The sequence below is a fragment of the Porites lutea genome, chromosome 5 (genome assembly GCF_958299795.1).
Source record: "Porites lutea chromosome 5, jaPorLute2.1, whole genome shotgun sequence".
Lineage (NCBI taxonomy): Eukaryota > Metazoa > Cnidaria > Anthozoa > Scleractinia > Poritidae > Porites > Porites lutea.
Window position 1 is genome coordinate 40,147,361 of NC_133205.1, and position 18,323 is coordinate 40,165,683.

General features: G+C 39.4%; 1 protein-coding gene across 1 annotated transcript; it reads left to right on the forward strand.

Moving 5' to 3' along the window:
• Positions 1 to 45: 45 nt before the first annotated feature.
• Positions 46 to 11,777, forward strand: LOC140937090 (phosphatidylinositol N-acetylglucosaminyltransferase subunit C-like). Its single transcript, XM_073386623.1, has 8 exons — positions 46 to 286; positions 3,328 to 3,397; positions 4,047 to 4,201; positions 4,671 to 4,783; positions 5,606 to 5,661; positions 6,906 to 7,053; positions 8,364 to 8,530; positions 10,085 to 11,777. The coding sequence occupies exons 1-8, from the start codon at positions 115 to 117 to the stop codon at positions 10,140 to 10,142; spliced, it is 939 nt and encodes a 312-aa protein (XP_073242724.1). The 5' UTR covers positions 46 to 114; the 3' UTR covers positions 10,143 to 11,777.
• Positions 11,778 to 18,323: the final 6,546 nt, after the last annotated feature.

The following is an 18,323-nucleotide window of genomic DNA, read 5'->3' on the forward strand; positions in this document are numbered from 1 at the left end:
TGGTCATGTACATCACACCTAATTATCCGCAATGTGTGTAAATTCCAAGATGGCAGAAGATCAAGGGCCGTTTTCTCCAATTTTCTTTTAAACTCTTGTCCTCTCCCGTGGAAGATGCAGTGTGCATTAGTGCTTCAAACTATGGTCAGTGACACTGGAACGGATATAAACTCCATCCCAGTACAAATAAAAGCGAAGAAACCGTGGAGAAAAGTGCTTTACAAAGACCAGGGCGTTCCAGACAACTATGTGGACGAGTCGTTTCTGGATGAAATGAAGAAAAATTGTAAGTGTGTTTAACTTAAATGGTCTTGTACCACATAATTATAGGACGTTAGCTGGTTAGTGACAGTTATGTGTGAATGACATAAACACTACTGACAGCACAGCATTGAGCATGATACATCGGTTTTTATAGTTTGTCAACCTATAAATTATCTCAAGTCAAGTCAAGTCAAGTCAATTTTTATTTAAACTCACACAGAATAATTATAATTATCAAATTGTGGGTTAAGCACTACAAAATGGTAGCAAACGATGCTCTCTTTCATTTTAAGCTATTTGCCTCTGGTACGCAAGGTTAGAGTCTTTCAAGAACTAATGCTTTAATGTCAAAAGTTTTCTGCATGGAAAATGAAAGGAATGCTTATACATATAATCTACTAATACTTACATCTCAATACTTCCATAATAGAATGGTAGCAAGGGTGTGTGTGTTGGGGGGGGGGGGGGGGGGACCTGTCATGCATCATGCTTACTCTTTATCCACCATCACCCATGCACAGGGAAAAAATCTAGCCATCACAGATCACGTGAATAAGGTGTAAATTGCAGTAAGTTAACATGGCAATCCCAACCCATTGTATGGATCAGCAATAATAAATCGTGTTCAGGGATCCTACTGGGCGGGATCATGCATTAACAGTTAGTTGAATGACCTTAATTGTACAAAAGTGAGTTTTCTGAAATCCAGTGATATTTAACTACATCAAACAGTATTCACTGATGTGAGAATAGAGGTCATAAATATGACTTGACTTTTTTCCCCTTCCTCCTAATCCCCTACCCCTTTCGACACCTACTAGGACGCCTCTAAAATCTCTGATATAGAGATTTGACTCATTCTTGCACTAATATTTAGATTTGGAGTTATTTTGGTCTTAAAAAATTGGATGTAAAGTTTAATACAGTCGAACCTCCCATAAGCGACCACCCAAAATGCAAAGACTTTGTGGTCACTTACAAGAATCGAACCACAGGGGGGCATCTCCTGGGAAGAGGTCTGGGCACATCTATTTTATGGAAGATGATTTATTGCATGCAATTTCTAAGTTACACCATGTGTAGTACTAAAGTTCTTTGCATATTCTAAGTAGCATAGTGCACATAGCAAACATACAGTCGCGGGACATAAGTATTCGTCACTTTCAATATGGCGGCATTTGTTTACATTTTGCGCACGCTAGTTTTAACACTGTTTACGCCAAATCTAGCTTTAAAATCACCTTAATATTTAGTGAGATGACCCTTCAATTTCAATTACACTATTTAGGCGGTCAGGCACGGACTGGTAAAGGTTTCTTATGTAATCCATTTCGATGTTCCACCACACGCTCTGGATTTCACGCAGAAGATCATTTTTGGTAGTGATATCTACCGCGGACTTTTGTAGCTCTCTCTTCATGTAGAGCCAGATATTTTCTATTGTATTTAAATCTGGTGATTTTGCTGGCCATTCCATTGAGGTTACTTCATTTTGATCGTTAGAATTTTCTGCAGTGTGGGCTCTGTGAACAGGCGCATTGTCATCCATGAACAAGTATTCTTTTCCTTCAAAATGCCAGACAACTACTTGCCAGAAGTTCTTGTCTAGGATGTCAATGTACTTGGCAGAGTTGATGTTGCCTTCAACTGCAGTCAGAGTTCCAACACCATCATAACAAATACATCCCCAGATCATCAAACTTATCTTCCGTTCAGAGCGAGAACAAATAAGATGTGGGTTGTACTTTTCGTCGTCTTTTCACCAAATGTAAATACGGTTGTTTGTACCGAGCACAATCTGACTTTCATCTGAAAATATTACTTTTTTCCAGTAGTTGTCTACTGTCCGACCTCTTCGCTCCTTACACCACTAACTTGCTTTTTTTGAGACGCTTCCCGAACCACCATTTTCTTTTTTGCTAACCCTCTTTTATATCCTTCCGAATGCAACACCCTTTGCACGGTTTTCTGGCTGAAAGTATTTGTTTTGCACTCGTTTAGCTTTGCAGTAATGTCCTGTAAGGTAAGTCGTCTGTTACTTTTAACCGAACGCTTTAAAGCATTTCTGTCTCTATTTGTGGAGCTCCTTTTCCTGCCACTTCGCATCAAAGTCTCCACTGTGCAAGTCCTCCGGTACTTGCTTAGAACACTTGTGATAGTCGTTCTTGGACTGTTCAATATTCTTGACAGTTCCGCTTTGTTTTGCACGGATTCTGACAGAGTAACAATAATTTATTGGTTTGTTGCTGTGGACAGTTCAGCGCCTTTTTGACTCATGAGAGCTGAAAATAAATTCTCATGAGCAAAACAAAAAAAAAATATGACCCTTTTTAGCGACCTAACCTTGAACTTAATGTTGAATGACTGAAAAAGCGAGGTGTCAAAACACAAACAGCTCTTGTTTCTTTTCTTTCGGGAACTGTGCAGTTTTTTTCATGCTCTTGGCCGGATGTTTGTTTGTTTCTATTTTTGCTAATTTTTCCTACCTTTATTGACCAAACGCGCGCCCTGCATCAAGTTTTCCTGTTGACAGTGTGCACAACAGGGGTAAAAATTTCGGGCGTCTTTTTTGAAAGTGACGAATACCTATGTCCCTTGACTGTAGCTAGATCAGAGAATGCGTCAAGTGGTTGCTTACAAGAGGTTAAAAACAATGGAAAATCATTTAACAAAAGTGGTTGCCGTCACTTACAGGAGGTGTTTGTTTACTAGAGGTTCTGACTTTAAGGCTTTGACTCAGAAAGTTTTGGTGTTTTGGATAGGCAGTTGCTAATGGGAGGTGGCCGCTTATGAGAGGTGGTTGTACATGGAGGTTTGACTGTAACCATGTCTTTATCATATATAAAGACACTCATTAAGCATTAAGTTTTTTGGTTTTTTTATTTATGAATTATTAAGAAGTATTTGAATTACTTTGCACCTAGACTAGTTACCCGGCTAGCACATGATAAGACAGAAAAAATTACCGTATCGGACGTGATTTAATTCTTGTAACTTTGATAAAGCAGACTATTGCATTTGATTTTCCATGGGTGAATCTGGCTTTCTATATCTTTTGTGCAGTAAATACTAGAACCTATCAATTCTGGTCAGTGGTGCTGGAATCTGGAGCTGTGTCACAACAACTTAGCAGGTAATTTTTGTAAGCTACAACACATTTGTTACAATAACGAAGTGTTTTTCTCTTGCACTAGTGATTGGTCAAGAGTTGAGGTCTATGAAAGCTGACAGAAGTTTACAACGTGAATCTGACATATTGTAATGATTAAGCAATATGTGTTCATCTGTCTTTCCTGCACATGGATACATGGTTTTGCAATTAAAAACAAAATTGCATAAATCAAATAGACAACAATTTTCCATGATATATTTCTATACCTTTTTAAACTACACTGGTATAACTACATACACTGTAATACTGGACCGCTATTATATTCTATGGGGAGTGTGGAAATGTAAGAAGCCCGCAGTGAATAGCCTCCAAGGAACCAGAGTAGAATGTTTAGTTTTGCATGAATGGATTCTTTATTTTGTCAGTCACACTGCAGGTTAAAAAGTGGCAAGCCCTTGTTGCAAATGACATTAATTTTTACCTGCATCAGGCAGCTTCATATAAAGGCTTTGTGAAAGGGCAGAGGTCATTCTTGATTGTGGTTTTAGTATGACAAAAATGATTATTAAAAGGTAATAGTACATTAAAGTTACTATACCTTCAAAGTTTAACCATTGAACATTGCAATCGCAGCTAATTAATAACTGATTTTACTTCATTTTTCCCTTAGTGTAAGCATATTTGTAGCAGCTTTTGTGTATATGGATCTTGGACTCCTGTCTCCTTCCATCTTAGTTGTGCTTTCTTCTGTGTTGATGTTAGTTGGTTATGTTTTGTTTGATGCATTGGACAATGGAACTCTAAGAAAACAGTCAAAAAGAACGAGTAGGTATTTCATTTCTTTATGTTATAACTGTAATGAGTTCTTAGTTGTGCTTTCCTCTGTGTTGATGTTTAGTTGGTTATGTTTTGTTTGATGCATTGGACAATGGAACTCTAAGACAACAGTACAAAAAAGTAGGTATTTAATTTTTTTTATGTTATAACTGTAATGAGTTCTTAAGAATGAAGAACAAAAAAAAAACATGAAATGTGGGATTGTAGAGGATCATCTAACTACATGTGCAGTCATGTGCATTTTCTTTTCTCCACGGTTCTATATTTTTATATGTGCTCAACAGTCCCTAAAGAGAAAATAGGAGGTCTGTGAACAGGCTAAGCCAAAAGGATTTAATTCAATTAAATGGCCGGGAAGTTATGTTATTTGAGTTCAAGTCAACAAAGGTTTACTGCATCCACGGTGACAGAAATAATTGCCATTGTGATAATCACACTTGATTGTGTTTTGTTCCAGGATTAGATGACTTAAAAAGTTGCATATTAGTGTTAGTCTCTGTACTTTTGTCATCTCCAGTGTTGAAAACCTTGACTGATTCTATTAGCACAGACACCATCTATGCCATGACTGTAAGTAATTTTTAGTCCGAACAAATACCTTTTCAACACTGTCTTTCTCTCTCCTTTTCTAACCCTGAAATCCTTGCACAAGACAAAGTGAAAAAATAATCCCCTCTTAGCGAAACTTGTAACTTCAGTCGACTCCCGGTAACTCCAACTCTGTGCAACTCAAAACTTGTGCTAACCTGAGCTTAACTTGATTTCCTCTAAGTTTGCTCCAAACTTTTGATGTAATTGTACCCTCAATAATTTGAATCCTAGCTAATTTCTATAAGAAAGTGTATTATAACCAACCATTAAAACACTCCTTTTTGGTTTTATTTTTCGTTTAAACCACACCAAAGTGAAAGTAAGTGGCAAGTAGTCTTGACATGTCCATAATTGTTCTTGCATTATTTAGTGAGACCAGCACCCCACCCATCACACAAGAACTAAATGAGCAGCCCCGCCTCCCCCTCCCCCTCGCCCGCCACCCAGTCTGTGTAGTAAATAAAAGGTTCTTATTTTGCAATCTCCCATCATTTCTTCCTATTACCCGATAACTCAAGTGTTTTCAATGTATGATGACGTCCTTTCGTATTGAAGGCTCGAGTGAACGGTCAATTGTACATGTTTTGTTGTGCATGTAGACACTTGTAGGAAGATTTAAAATCGATATTAATATTAGTATACCGTAGTATTAATTTGTTGAGATTCTTTACCAGTCACAGTGAACCACTACATTAATTTTTATAGTTTTTCTTGTAGATATAACAGATGACTTTAAATAATAGGTGACCATTAATTGTGGTGTTTCTTATGAATCAATGTAATCTCTCTTTTACTCTGCAGACTTTCATGCTTGCCATGAACTTACTTTTGTACGATTACGGAACACGCGCCGCTATGTAAGTATTTCAACTTTTCGGTAAACTTTTTCTTCACGTCAGTTTCTTTGCCAATCTTATCAAGAACTTTTTAGAGACAGGTCTTTTACCGGTTCCCCTTGTTTTATCACATTAAGCCATTCAACAACAGGCTTTGACAGTTTTTGGCCGTGTTGTGAAACTTATTTTGACCTCACTATTTTAGAACTTAAAAGTTCTAATATAACATGGTGGCAGTGCTGTTCAATAGGAATTTCGCTTGCCTTGTTCATTACTATGATTTTTGATTGGCTATCAAATGTCTTGCCACTTTCTCTATCAATTGGCGGCAACTTGCGCGCGAGTGAGCCCCGTTTCCATATTTCGGATTCACGCATCTGCGTGTAAATGCGAAACGAGTTCAGCGTCAAAAGTTTTCGCATTCGTAACGAATCTGGTAAAATCTCCTCTATTGTAAACCTACAATACCGGACAAAAGTAGTCGGGAAGGTTGTACAACTTAACAGTAGTTCAATTTAATGTTCAAATAAGTTGGTTTTCCCTTTCACTTACCCCCTGGTCCCCGTATTCAATGTTGGAATATAACAGAACAATAAGAGAGAGGAGAAGTCATTACGTCACACTGCCATGGTAGCACAATTTCTGGATGACAACAAACCAAAACGTCACTTAAAAAGTGGATTCGCACTGTTTCAAAATTCATCGATCTTATTTAATTTCATTTAATTTGTCAGATGCTGGCGAAATTTTCTGGGTTGAAACCAAAAGAACCATACCTAAGTGAGAAAAAGAAAAAGAAAATTTTTGTGTTGTGCTCACCTACTCCATAAAGCGGGCGCATGAAATTAGGAAGTTTCATGTCGCAGTCGTGCAACAACGCCTGGCTAAGAAATGTACAAAAAAGCGTGATTGTTGTTTTTTTTTTTTGCCAATCTAAACCTATTGCTTTTTTGCTGTTCGCCGTCGCCGTTGCAAAAACTCCCCGTTGTTGTGATCCAGAAATTTTGCTACCATGGTAACGTGACGTCACACTTCTCGTCTCCGTTGTTCGCATTATTTTTATGCGCACAAACATTTATTACTAAGTTTTGTTCAGGGGCGAGGGGAAGAAGGAAAAAAAGAGTTTAAAAGTAGCAGCCTTCCCAACACTTTGACGATGAGTGTAGCTTTAATTAACAAAACATGACATCAGCTAAACTTGACATGATGAAATGAAAACTATATGCTTGTTAAAGCAACTATCAATGTTTTTTTTTTTTTTAAAGAGTTTCAAGGTCCACTTCGTTAAACGCTTCTATCTTCGCCTCTGTTTGTTTGGCATCTCGTCTTCCTTCTTCCTGGCATGTCTTCGCTACTGTTATCTTAGCTATGCAGATGTTTGCTCTCTTTCCATCTCTTAGAAGACAGTTAAAGGTATTTGTAACTATATTTTCTGGTCATGCTACGAGAACAGGAGAAGTTTTGGATTTATAGGTGTAAACTATTGCAATATCTAAGATCCAAGTTTTACATTTTTTACGATGCGTTGGGAGCATGGTAGGGAACGAATTATCCTTTTTTTGCGGAAGAGTCTTATTAACTTGCGCAGGAATGCATTAGTGACGTCATAGCCCATTGTCTTTACATCATGAATAAAATGTGGGGGAATCTCATTATTTTGTGGGGAAATGCATTAACGCCGATGACTTCATAGTCTTTTGTCTTTATGTCATGAATAAAATGTAGCCTGCGAAAACAGCCGTTTCTCCTCGCTTCTCGCCGCTTTGGACGTTTTTCGCCAGGAGGAACGTCTGCGCCTCAGCATCAGAAATTCCATACTGGTAACGTAGAATCTGTCCGGAATCTGGTCAGAAGCTCTGATTGGTCGACCTAGTAGTTATATTGTTTCAGCTATTGTTTTGCAAATGACAGAGAAAAGGCAACAAAGGTCAAATGTGGACGAGATGAATCTATACCAATACAGTCAATATTCTTCTCTAGAGGAAGCATTTAAGTTCTGCTGAATCTCGTTCGCAGATAAACACAAACTTTTTTACTTGTAACACCTCCCCACCTCATCCTCAATTCGATTAAAATTTTTTTTTTTCTCCTTTTCCCATCGCCACCACCAGTAGTAAGTAAAGTCTACATTCCATTCTCCTGTTTTAAGAACAATTCTTTCATTCCATTCACGGGTTAAGATGAATTCAACAAACTGGCCTGCTCCTAATGTATGGGTCTTCATAGCTCAGTTGGAAGAGCACTGCGGCCCTAACGCAGAGGTCATGGGTTCGAATCCCCTTGAAGTGCGGAATTTTTTTTCGGATTAATTTGCAATTGCTTAAATTGCAATAATCACTTCGACGATCATATCTCCATTGAAATTTTTATTTTCGCAGTTCACATCATCTCAGTTCATACTATGACATAATATGATACTGAGATTTCTTTAGGATGATCTTGTTTCGCCTACATTTAAGAAATTAACCAACGTTTTCTCGTTGAAATTCCTGCTTTAGTCTTTATATCGATAAAGTATGTGTCCATGACGTTTTTTCTGAAAGCCCGCTTAATATGGATACCAGGATAATATGGACACTATGCTTGTGCCCTTGGTGTCTGTATTAACCGGCCACTGTACGAGTATTAGCAGTTCCACAGATATACTAATTTCCGATACTTCTTTTACATTAATAGTGACTTGATAAAGGCATTTTTAAAGTCTCGCTTTTTTCATTCGTCAGATGCATCTACCCTCAAGCGACATATTTCTGACGTGGACTCTTGTATTTGTTGCCATAGCTATGCTTTGGCCGCTGACCCAATTGTTTGCTGTACTACTTGTCCTTGTCCATCTCGCAGTGACGCTTGTTTGCCCATTCTGGTTGATCAAACTGCAGCGACTGAAAAAGTAAGTTACCAACCCTCCCCCCTTTACTTAAATGTTTTACTGGAACGCCTTGAATAAAATTGTTTTCTTTGTTATCACGTGATCGCTCTCAACAAAGAAGAAGGGGGGGGGGGGGACGCTCCTTTATAGTGGCTCTGAAGATCTAACCAGCAGCCATAATCGGGTTAGGAGACCGTAACTGGATACCTTTTCCAGTAATGGGGTTGGTTCCATTGAAATAGCCAAACGTGCTATTTTTAGCACCATCTCGTGTGACACGCGCGTGCATTTTTTGCCAGGGAGCCGCTCAAAGGATAAACAGACAAAATGGCGTCAGAAATTACCTCCGGAGGAGATGAATGAATTCAATTTCTGTCATCATTCCCTCCTCAGAATTTAAGGCAAGACCTTGAGGATAACCACTTTGACAATAACTCTGAATATGATAAGGATCGTGAATGCAATTCTGATCATGTTAATCACCACAGTGAGAGGTTGTTTTTTTAATTGAGAAATCCAGTTACGAAGAGAGGTGGGAGATGTCGTGCGATGAATACCCCGTTCAGACAAAAAAAGAAACTTCCGGGAAAAGGAGGGTTGAAAGTTAACAACAACAACAAATTATGTCTAAATCATAAATGCTTTTCGTCTTAGGCCAACAAAGCTTGATTAGAAATGAAACGCAAACTGTGGTGACAAACATGAAGCTAAACAAGCGCATAGCTAGAACAGAATTTCATTCACTGACTTAACGTTTCGTATGTCTCAACATACATCTTCAGAGGTAACCGTACGCTTAAAATTTTGAAATATATAATAACAGTAATTTGAGTAGCTCACGAGATAATATTGACAAAAACAAAGGAGGTAATACGATAAGTACAGTCAACCGGCAGAATATCACAGGAAAATGCATTAAATTAAATAATTTGTCCACTTAACAATATCCTTGGCAGCGTGGCGCAGTGGTCTAGGAGCTGACCTTCCGTGCAGATTGTCCAGGTTTTCCCGGGTCCGACTCTCGGCTTAACTGTTTTTTTCTTTGTTGTATATGCATGCGAGGTTTATGCGATAAACGTATTTCTAGTAATGTTATGTAACATTGACTTATTCTTCCACTGTGCATGTATTGAATATCGAGATATTAAGCACTTGGAAAGTTAAGAGAGCACTCAAGTAAAGTCGCAAGACGATCGCCCATCTCCTGAAATTCCACACGTGAGCCGTGCAAATTTGCGGGTTCCTGCGCGAGTTGTGACGTTGAGGGTGGTGCAGTTTGTTCTAAAAATAGTACATTTGGCCATTTCGATGGAACCGCGTGGACCCCGCTCTTGCGGTCTCCTACCCCGATTATGGCTCCTGGACCTAGCCATATAGGATAGATAGCCGAATTACTCTTACTATCCCAGACAGCGATGATCATTTTCTTTGGTAAAATATTATTTTTTTCCAACTTAATCTTCCCCTTTCAACACCCTTATGTGTACATTTTGCAGAGAAATACTGTGTGGAAATATTTCCTTATATCTTAAGAATGGCTCTTTCAGTTAAATTCACTTTAATTTTCCTTTGTAGTAATATTCACGGTCCGTGGGATGAGGCTGTTATTAAAGAAGAACATGTTGCAGCTTGAAGTGAAAAATTTCAACTACGTGCGAGTTAGCATCACTTCTCGCTCGCTTCGCGATGAAGTGTAACTGTTACATGATACGTCATGGGTCGATACGTGTTGCCGACAGGCGTGTTAACTGTTCTTATGACGTCATTCATTGGACACTGTTCACTCCACGTCGTGGTAGTTGACCTCATCTGTTGGTGCTCTTCGAGCTTGTTAGGAATAAGAGAGTCAGATTACTGGAGCATTGTCTGATTAATGGCTTAATTTGTTGGTGAAGTGAGTGGAAAAGAAGATGACATCAAATCTTACAACATATATTTACGGTGCTCAACGTTTATCGTTGAGAACAAGAGAAACAATGCAGCCGGCGCTTTCATGTTCCTTAAGGAGTTTATATGAGAACTTTTGAAGTTAGATGAACTATTAGTAGCCTTTCTTGTCCCTCGGAATAGCTACCTTTGTCGTGCATAATTTAAGGGTCATGAATTCGAGCTTGAGTTTCTTGGCTAGGTAGGACAATATTTGTCAAAAGACCAGACAAACAATAGACCTCTTTAGCTTGTAGATTTTGTTTTCCCAATGACGGAATTAATTCATGCGTACATATGGACGGGGATAAGACGAAATTTGAGTGAAACGGTTCGGTAGAGAATGATTAGGGCAAATAAAGCTAAATAAATTACCCATCTATAGCTGTCCGATCAGCCTTACCTTTAATTTTGTGTATTATCACATGACCTACATTAGGAAATCAAAGCTACAAGCCAAAGATGTCTATTTTAGGCTATCTACCTCGCAGGTCCTCGTTTTGGAGCTGTTCATATTCGGATGAGCTACCTGAATTCAATTCAAGATCCTGCTTCTCACTTTTAAGGCTATTCACGGTTTCTCTCCTCCCTACGTCAGTGAACTTATAACTGTCAAACCCAAATCTACCTACGATCTCCGTCTCTCTGCTGCTACCTCCTACACAGAAAATGCTGCCTTCACTTGGTGCTCGCCCCTTTGCTGCTGCTGCCACGTGCTTTGGAACAAGCTACCTGCTGACATTAGAAATGTTGCTTTCTTAAATAGTTTTAAGAAATTCAATCAAGACCTTTCTTTTTAACGAACCACTTTAAATTTTATTTTTTACTTTTTTTGGATTCAATATTGCATTTAATTTTACATGAAATTTTTGTAAAGCGCTTTTGATCATATCTGGACTCTAGTTACTGCTTACTGCACTTGCAAAGTAAGCGAAAGGCGCTTTCAGAATTTTGCTTTACGTTTAATACAACTTTTACATACAGCACTGCGCTGTAGCTCGTTTCGTTTTAAAACATTAATTTGACTGTAGCTGAGATGTACAATGTTGTATGGTACTGAAAGAGAGTAGCCTTGTACTGTGAATTAATAACTTGAAATGCAGTTTAAAGATGAGTTTGAGCCTGCTTTTAGCTACTGAACACTTAGTGTAAGGGGAATCATAAAAGTGACGTCATCATAGTGACCTCTTTTATACGGACACCTCTCTAAAGACACTTCGCTCTGTCTCTTTGGTGTCCTTATTAGTTCGACTGTATTTAAAACAAACTGTATCCCAGTTTCTCCTGGACAAAAATATAAAAAACTTGAATAGAAATTAAATAAAAAAGGTAAAAAAAAAAATTCTCAAGCCGTTTACTTTTCTTGTGGGATTCTATTCGCCAAAAAAACCTGTGAATAATTACTGAGTGTATTAGTATTTGTTTATCTTCATCTTCTTCTGTTTTTGATAAATGGCGTCAAAACTTCCCAATTTTCAATTTTTTTATTACTAACCGGAGAAAAAGTCTATTTAATTTATTAAGTCAACAGAACATTGGCCCAGTTTTAAATAGTATACGTTTTACCATATTCGCCAGTCGTCAAATTCGCCCTCTCATTCGCCAAATTATTAATTTTTACCGCAAGAGACCCCTCTCGTTATCTCACTGAATGTTCGCCAAACTCCGGGAGATTTTTCGAAAAATTGTGCCACATTCGCCTTTAGATAGTTTAAGGTGACCTCAGGTGCCATGACGCCGACGGTGATGAGAACGTCAAAACAGCACTAGGTTTAATAAGCAAAACAACAACTCTGCACGTGCATCACACGTTTTTGTAAATTTCTTGGTCGTCTCTGTGAGACTAAGACGAGAAAATGCCTAGTTTCACGTTTTGTAAAGGACGTGAACAGTCAAGCGACGACGAAATTACCTTTCTCTTTCTAAACTTAAATTTATTTCTTAGGAATTTAACTCCAGAAGGCTAGAGATCGCTTGCACTTGACAAAGCAAGCGGGTTGGAATATTCGCGATAGACTGATTGAGAGCACACGAATTCACTTTTTAAGCACGGACGTTTCCGTCCTGGTAACTTAAGGTGACTCGACCCAGTTTTTTTTTTGGGGGGGGGGGGGGGGAGGAGGGGTACCATCCTACTTTGAAGCTCTCTGGTTTCCCCACCTTTACTTTTATCGTAAGTCTAACACATAGAATGGATAACATATAGATCAATCTACAATATAACAAAATTTTTGGCGATCGGAGTAAATGTCACGTGGTTATAATGCCAGGCCCCTTTGAGGTCTGAGTCGAAAATCTGCTGCCGGCATTTTTTCGTGAAAATCTCTCGGCTACACATAGTGCGCATTAATGCCTTGCGCTGAACAGAGTTTCACCAAAATCGCAAAGACCCAATTCGAGAAATTCAGCGGTTTCCAAATTTAGGTCATAATTTATGCGAAAATGATAAGCAAACTTTACACGGATTATATCTGATAGACTATGAGATTCGTCTCTGTATTTTGCGCATCCTTATAACAGATGGGTCCTTGCAAGTCAGCAAACCGCTTTAGGGCCTTGTAAATGTGCGCGATTTCGAGCAAAGCAAACATATAGAAATTATATTTTTCGCTATTTGTTGACGTTTGTCAGCGTTTAAGAGGCGGTCCGTGTAAGAACCGACCACTCGAATTTCCGTGGAAAACAGAATTCCTTCATTTTTTTTTCTGCGACATAATTAGCCCATGCCATTGACAAATATCGAATTTGTTTGGCTCATAGTGCTTTTTAAAAAAATTTGGGCGGCGATTTGCCTGGACGGTCCAAAGCTGTCGTCTTTTTGAAGGTCAAATTTAAGCGTTTTGTTCAAAGCTCGCAAAAATTTCGCATTTATCCAACTAGCATAAAACAAAAGTGTGATTTTAATTCATGCTTCCTTTACTTAAAAAAGGCAAAATATTTAAATTCTGACTTAAAAAAAACGAGTTATGATGTTTTGAAAATACCACGTAAAGCGTCCTTGAAAAAAATGCGCGGTTATCCTAGTTTTAAAATAAGCTTTTTTCAAAAGTCTGACGTTATCTGGAGTCTTGGTCACCCTCCCTGTTCAGTAATAGGGCTAGTGTATCGAAATCAAGAAAAACATTTTTGGGCACTGTTGATTCCGAAGCACAAGAGTTCGATAAAGTTGGGTAATATTTTACTGTAATTGTGCGTATGACGTAATTTACGCATTTTGGTGATTCCGAACTTTCCCACTGAAAATCAAACCGAGAGAGCAAATATATTAACAAGTGGCCTTTATTGTTCGAGATAAACTGTGAACAGCTAACAACTTACCAAATGCTACACGAAGCTAGGAATTGCGAAGTTTAATAGTCGAAAAAAAGTCGTTTAAAAAATTTCATTCAATTAAATTGGTCCTAGGTTTTCATGATCAACAAAAAAAGAAAAAGCTTTTCATTCAGTTTAAGCATATAATTATTTGACGAAAGTGCGTCCTGTTTAAAAGAATTACACATTTTATTAAAAACACCCGGTACATTACAGCCGAAATTCAAATCATCTGAAAAGTGTTAATTTCCCGTCACGCTGGCTACGCGTGAATGCCAGTTTTTTAGCTTGTCACGCGTATGTACCTTTTTCCTATGGTTGACAAAAAAACATGTAATTCGACTTTTCAAAAAGTATAAAGGTCTTAAAACGTCTTTTCAAGTTTTCGAAAAATAACTGCCTCCACGATCTTTTTGAACCGAGGTCGAAAAACCCTGTTGCTTACTATAACAGCGATTTGTGCCTTAACGTGGCTGCTTACAGTCACAGCCTTCAAGAAATTCGGATAGGTTGGCTACAAGAATTTTTTTCTATCGCGAGAACTAAAAGGAATTTCAAAAAGTATAAAGGTCTTAAAACGTCTTTTCAAGTTTTTGAAAAATAACTGCCTCCACGATCTTTTTGAATTCGAGGTTGAAAAACCCTGTTGGTTACTATAATAGCGGTTTGTGCCTTAACGTGGCTGGTTACAGTCACAGCCTTCAAGAAATTCGGATAGGTTCGCTACAAGAATTTTTTTTCTATTGCGAGAACTAAAAGGAATTTCAAAGTATTTCAACATGTCCTTGAGCATAGCAACGCTAAATGTTTCAAGTTTCTTCTCGTGTGAAAGGTCACATAAACAGTATGAATCATAGCAGATAGGGTGCTTAGGACCAAGGTGGGTGGCCACCTCTTCCAGGGTGGCTCGTCTCTCCTGCTCTTCTTGTTCCGCCTCTACGTCTTCATTGAGCGCTTCCCGATGTGCTTTGCTTCTTCGCGAGGCCGCTAGCCTGGAAAAAAATCCCTGTACTTGACCCTTTGTGAGCCAATGTTTCCTCTCAAACATCCGAGAACTGTCTGGGTTTCTTGCAGTTCGCATATCTGCTGCCACTTTTGCGGGATCTGACTTGATGCCGATTCTTTCTCCAAGATCAAATTTCGTTGTTAGGTACTGTTTAACCTCGGTAGGAAAACGCACAGCTTCGTTTCGGGGCTTGTGTAGAGCCCATCCAGTCTGCAAGTCACTGCACTCGGGAGAGTGGCCAGTTTCATTCTTTTCGTGACGCTCCTCTACAACTGCTTCAGGCACGCTTCTAATTTCTTCGTCCTTATCAACAGTACGAAATTTCTCCGCCCAGTCTCTTCTGAGCTTGTCATACACCGTATCAGAGTTTCCGCGAACTTGGCTGTGCTCACCAACATCAAGGTGATTTTCGAGTTCACTGAATTTCTTGCACCCGGTTGCACCCGGGCTCAGACAAGAGAAAAGACCGTTGCTTTGTTCATTTTCACTGTTTGTCTCTCTCTTATATACTCGAGCTTCTTTGAGAGGAAAGAAGTTCTCATGCACAATGAGACTAGTAGGACCTTGAGGTTCAGTTATGACCTCTCGGTAAGGAATAAACTTGCCTAGTCCAACACCATAAGCTCTCCATGCTCTAATTCCGTCCACTTCAAACTTGAAATTGTGATACTTGCTGAAACCTTCTATCTTATGTACTTCGAGTGTCTTTTGAGTCTCATTCATTGCGCACACGGAGGCAGTTGTACCTTGAACAGGGCGTTCTGAAAGCGGTACACGCATGTCTTTCGCGGAAACGACATCGTGTCCTTCATTGCAATATCGTCGGATGGATGATTTCATTGGACAAAGGATTCTATCACAGATATCTTTTCCATACTGCGGCTCGGAAAAGTCATACCGTGCTACTTCAATGCCTACTCGTCTTCCGGCATCTCTAACGGCGGCTAAGAGAAAGTTATTGTAGTAACAGCCTGCTTCGTCACTCCTTAGGTTCACTTGGGTAATCTGGGGATGTTCTTTCTTTACAACCTCAAAAGTATTTTCGATGATCGAGCATACTGCGTACCAGTCTTGCTGGCAAGAGTCGAAGATATGAGCATACCATTTCAGCTCAATTTTTCCAGAGTCAACATTCTTAGTTATAAAGGTGGAAATATGCCAGCTGAGCGCCCGTTTGCCGAACCATTCAGACTGTTTCTCACGAAATTTTATTTGGAGGAACTTCATGGCCCAGTCCATGATCAGAATGGCTGACTGTGGGTCTTCTGATTTCAGTGCATCTTGTTTCGCCTCCTCCTGATTTATTGAGCGCACAACGTGCGCTTTCCACAGCAAGATGTCTGACTGTGCACGGTCAAAGTCGTAAAGGACATCTTCTCGTTGTTCGCAACTGTAAGGCTTCCATGATGACCCTTCAATCGCTAGTCTCACTTCCTTTAGAACATCCTTCAGCCCTTGGCATTGCTCGCAAGTCGATTGATGCGGATACGGACAAGGATGCTGGAGCTCGGGATCAACAGGATCACTAAGCGCAAACTTTCTACAGTGGTCAGCGCAAGTAGAGTAATGCTGTTGACAGTGTACACGGTAGTCAGTTTTGAGATAGCGTTTAGCATCGCGTAGGTTTTGGCAAATACGTAGACACCACTGTTTCTCCATTCCTCCCTTCTCAAGAGTTTCAACCAGCATCTCAATAGTCTGAAAGCCCGCAGCACCATCTGCAGCCGTATTGTCCAATCCCTGGAGCGATTTACGTTGAGACGCTTCTCGAACCTCCAATATTTTAAACAGAGAAGATCTACTAAGTGGCTCGTGACATTGCTCTTTGCAATACTCCAAGTATTGCTCAATCATTGTAGACCTTGTCAGGATCCTTACAACGTTAGGCATCTCAATTCTGTCACCATTATCTAGGGTGAGTACCTTGTTACCATATGAAACATCCTGATAAAAGTACGGTCTATTAATGAATTCTACAAAGTGGTCGACCTTCCCCATATCAAGGCGTACGCGATGCTTCGTCTTGATTTCAGGGATGGTCCCAGGGCCGTGCATTTTAGCATGAGAAGGTGCTTGCTTTATTTCCCATGTAGAGAGACTTCCGTAAGGTTGGTGAATTTTCTGCAGCTTGGTCATAGGGTATCTATGAGCGTAAAGGCTCAGAATCTGTTTCTTTAAATTCCTGGTCTTCGCGTTCTTATAAGCAGTCATGAGTACCACAAGATCATCGGAGACTGCGCCATCAAATAATTCTCTTTGTACAGACATCATTGACTCGAAGAGCTCCTCTCCGGTACCTGGGGCAATTACATTACATACGTGCAAGCAGTCCTCTTTAGCCTTTTTTACAAATTTCAACTGTTCCCCATCGCTTAAGTTTTGGAATGGAGTTTTAAGCTGATATTTAAGGGGCTCGCGTTCTACTTGTTCTTGTCTAATAAGACTCGCAATTGTATCCATCGCCTCGTTATACCTGCCGACTGCATCGGTTACCACGGTTGAAGTAAAAGAGGCCTCCTCTGACCCTGGAGTCCAGCATGGTGTTATGGGATTCCAGGAAGCTGGCGTTGATTGGTCTTCAAGAAATGGAGTCGAAGTGACCACGCTACCGATGGCTCCCACAGCAGCCTCTTTAGCAGGTCTGCGGAGAATAAAAATGGAAAGGCTGCTACTTAGTTGCCTTGCGATAGGATAACCTGACAGGTTGTGTGTTTTTTATAAAACAACAACCAAACGACTACCCTCCCGACAGTACCTTTGAAGGAGCAGTTCTCCCTCAGTTTCCTCAGGGTATAGCCAGTCTGATTTCCGATCTGCTTCTTCACTGTGTCTGTGTTTCTTTCTGCACGTTGTGCAAATAGCTATAGTAACAAAAAGAAACAAAAAAAAGTTTTGCAACCTGGAAAGACTTGTTAAAAAATACTGAATTTACTACTAAGTTGATAATAGATGCTATATCTTTATATCTCATCTTGGAAATTATGTTACATAGGCTATAAATCAGCGACCGAATTTATGGATGACGCACAGCAAAGAACTATTGCTGTAATGAACTACAAAAACCAAATTATGATCATTTGATATGTTATTTTTTTGGAAATGATTTTATGGCTGCAAAATACTATCAAATACGGGATCGATCGTTTATCGTTCAGAAAATATATAGAATGGGACTTCCCCTCAGTCTACAGCTCGCTTTTAAGTAATTACGAACGAAAGTATTTAGTTGAAATGTTAAGGAAGACAAAACCCTTTAATTCTGATATGTTAATTATAAAATGAAAGCATAAAACAGTTATAGTTGCTAGTCTGATAGTACTTACGCGAGCAAACGGGAACGGCTTCTCCAAAGATATTTTTTATTTCCCTTGCAGTCTTGAAATTAATAACATGTGTTCCGGCTATTGCCATTTTCTTCCCGTGATGTTTTGGATACTGGCAGGTCTTTGGAGCTTGCCAGTATTTTCCCAAAGTGTAACGATGGACTGGACAAACCGTCATATTCTTGATCTGATCATCAGTGAGTTCTAACAGACCTGCCCTTGCCAGTATCAGATCCATTTCACAAAC

What these genes read in the sequence shown, in the direction of transcription:
- LOC140937090 (XM_073386623.1), top strand. Translation starts at nt 115, where the DNA reads ATGCAGTGTGCATTAGTGCTTCAAACTATGGTCAGTGACACTGGAACG. An exon ending in GGATGAAATGAAGAAAAATT is followed by an intron (nt 287 to 3,327) that starts GTAAGTGTGTTT and finishes TCTTTTGTGCAG; the next exon opens with TAAATACTAGAACCTATCAA. An exon ending in AAAACAGTCAAAAAGAACGA is followed by an intron (nt 4,202 to 4,670) that starts GTAGGTATTTCA and finishes GTTTTGTTCCAG; the next exon opens with GATTAGATGACTTAAAAAGT.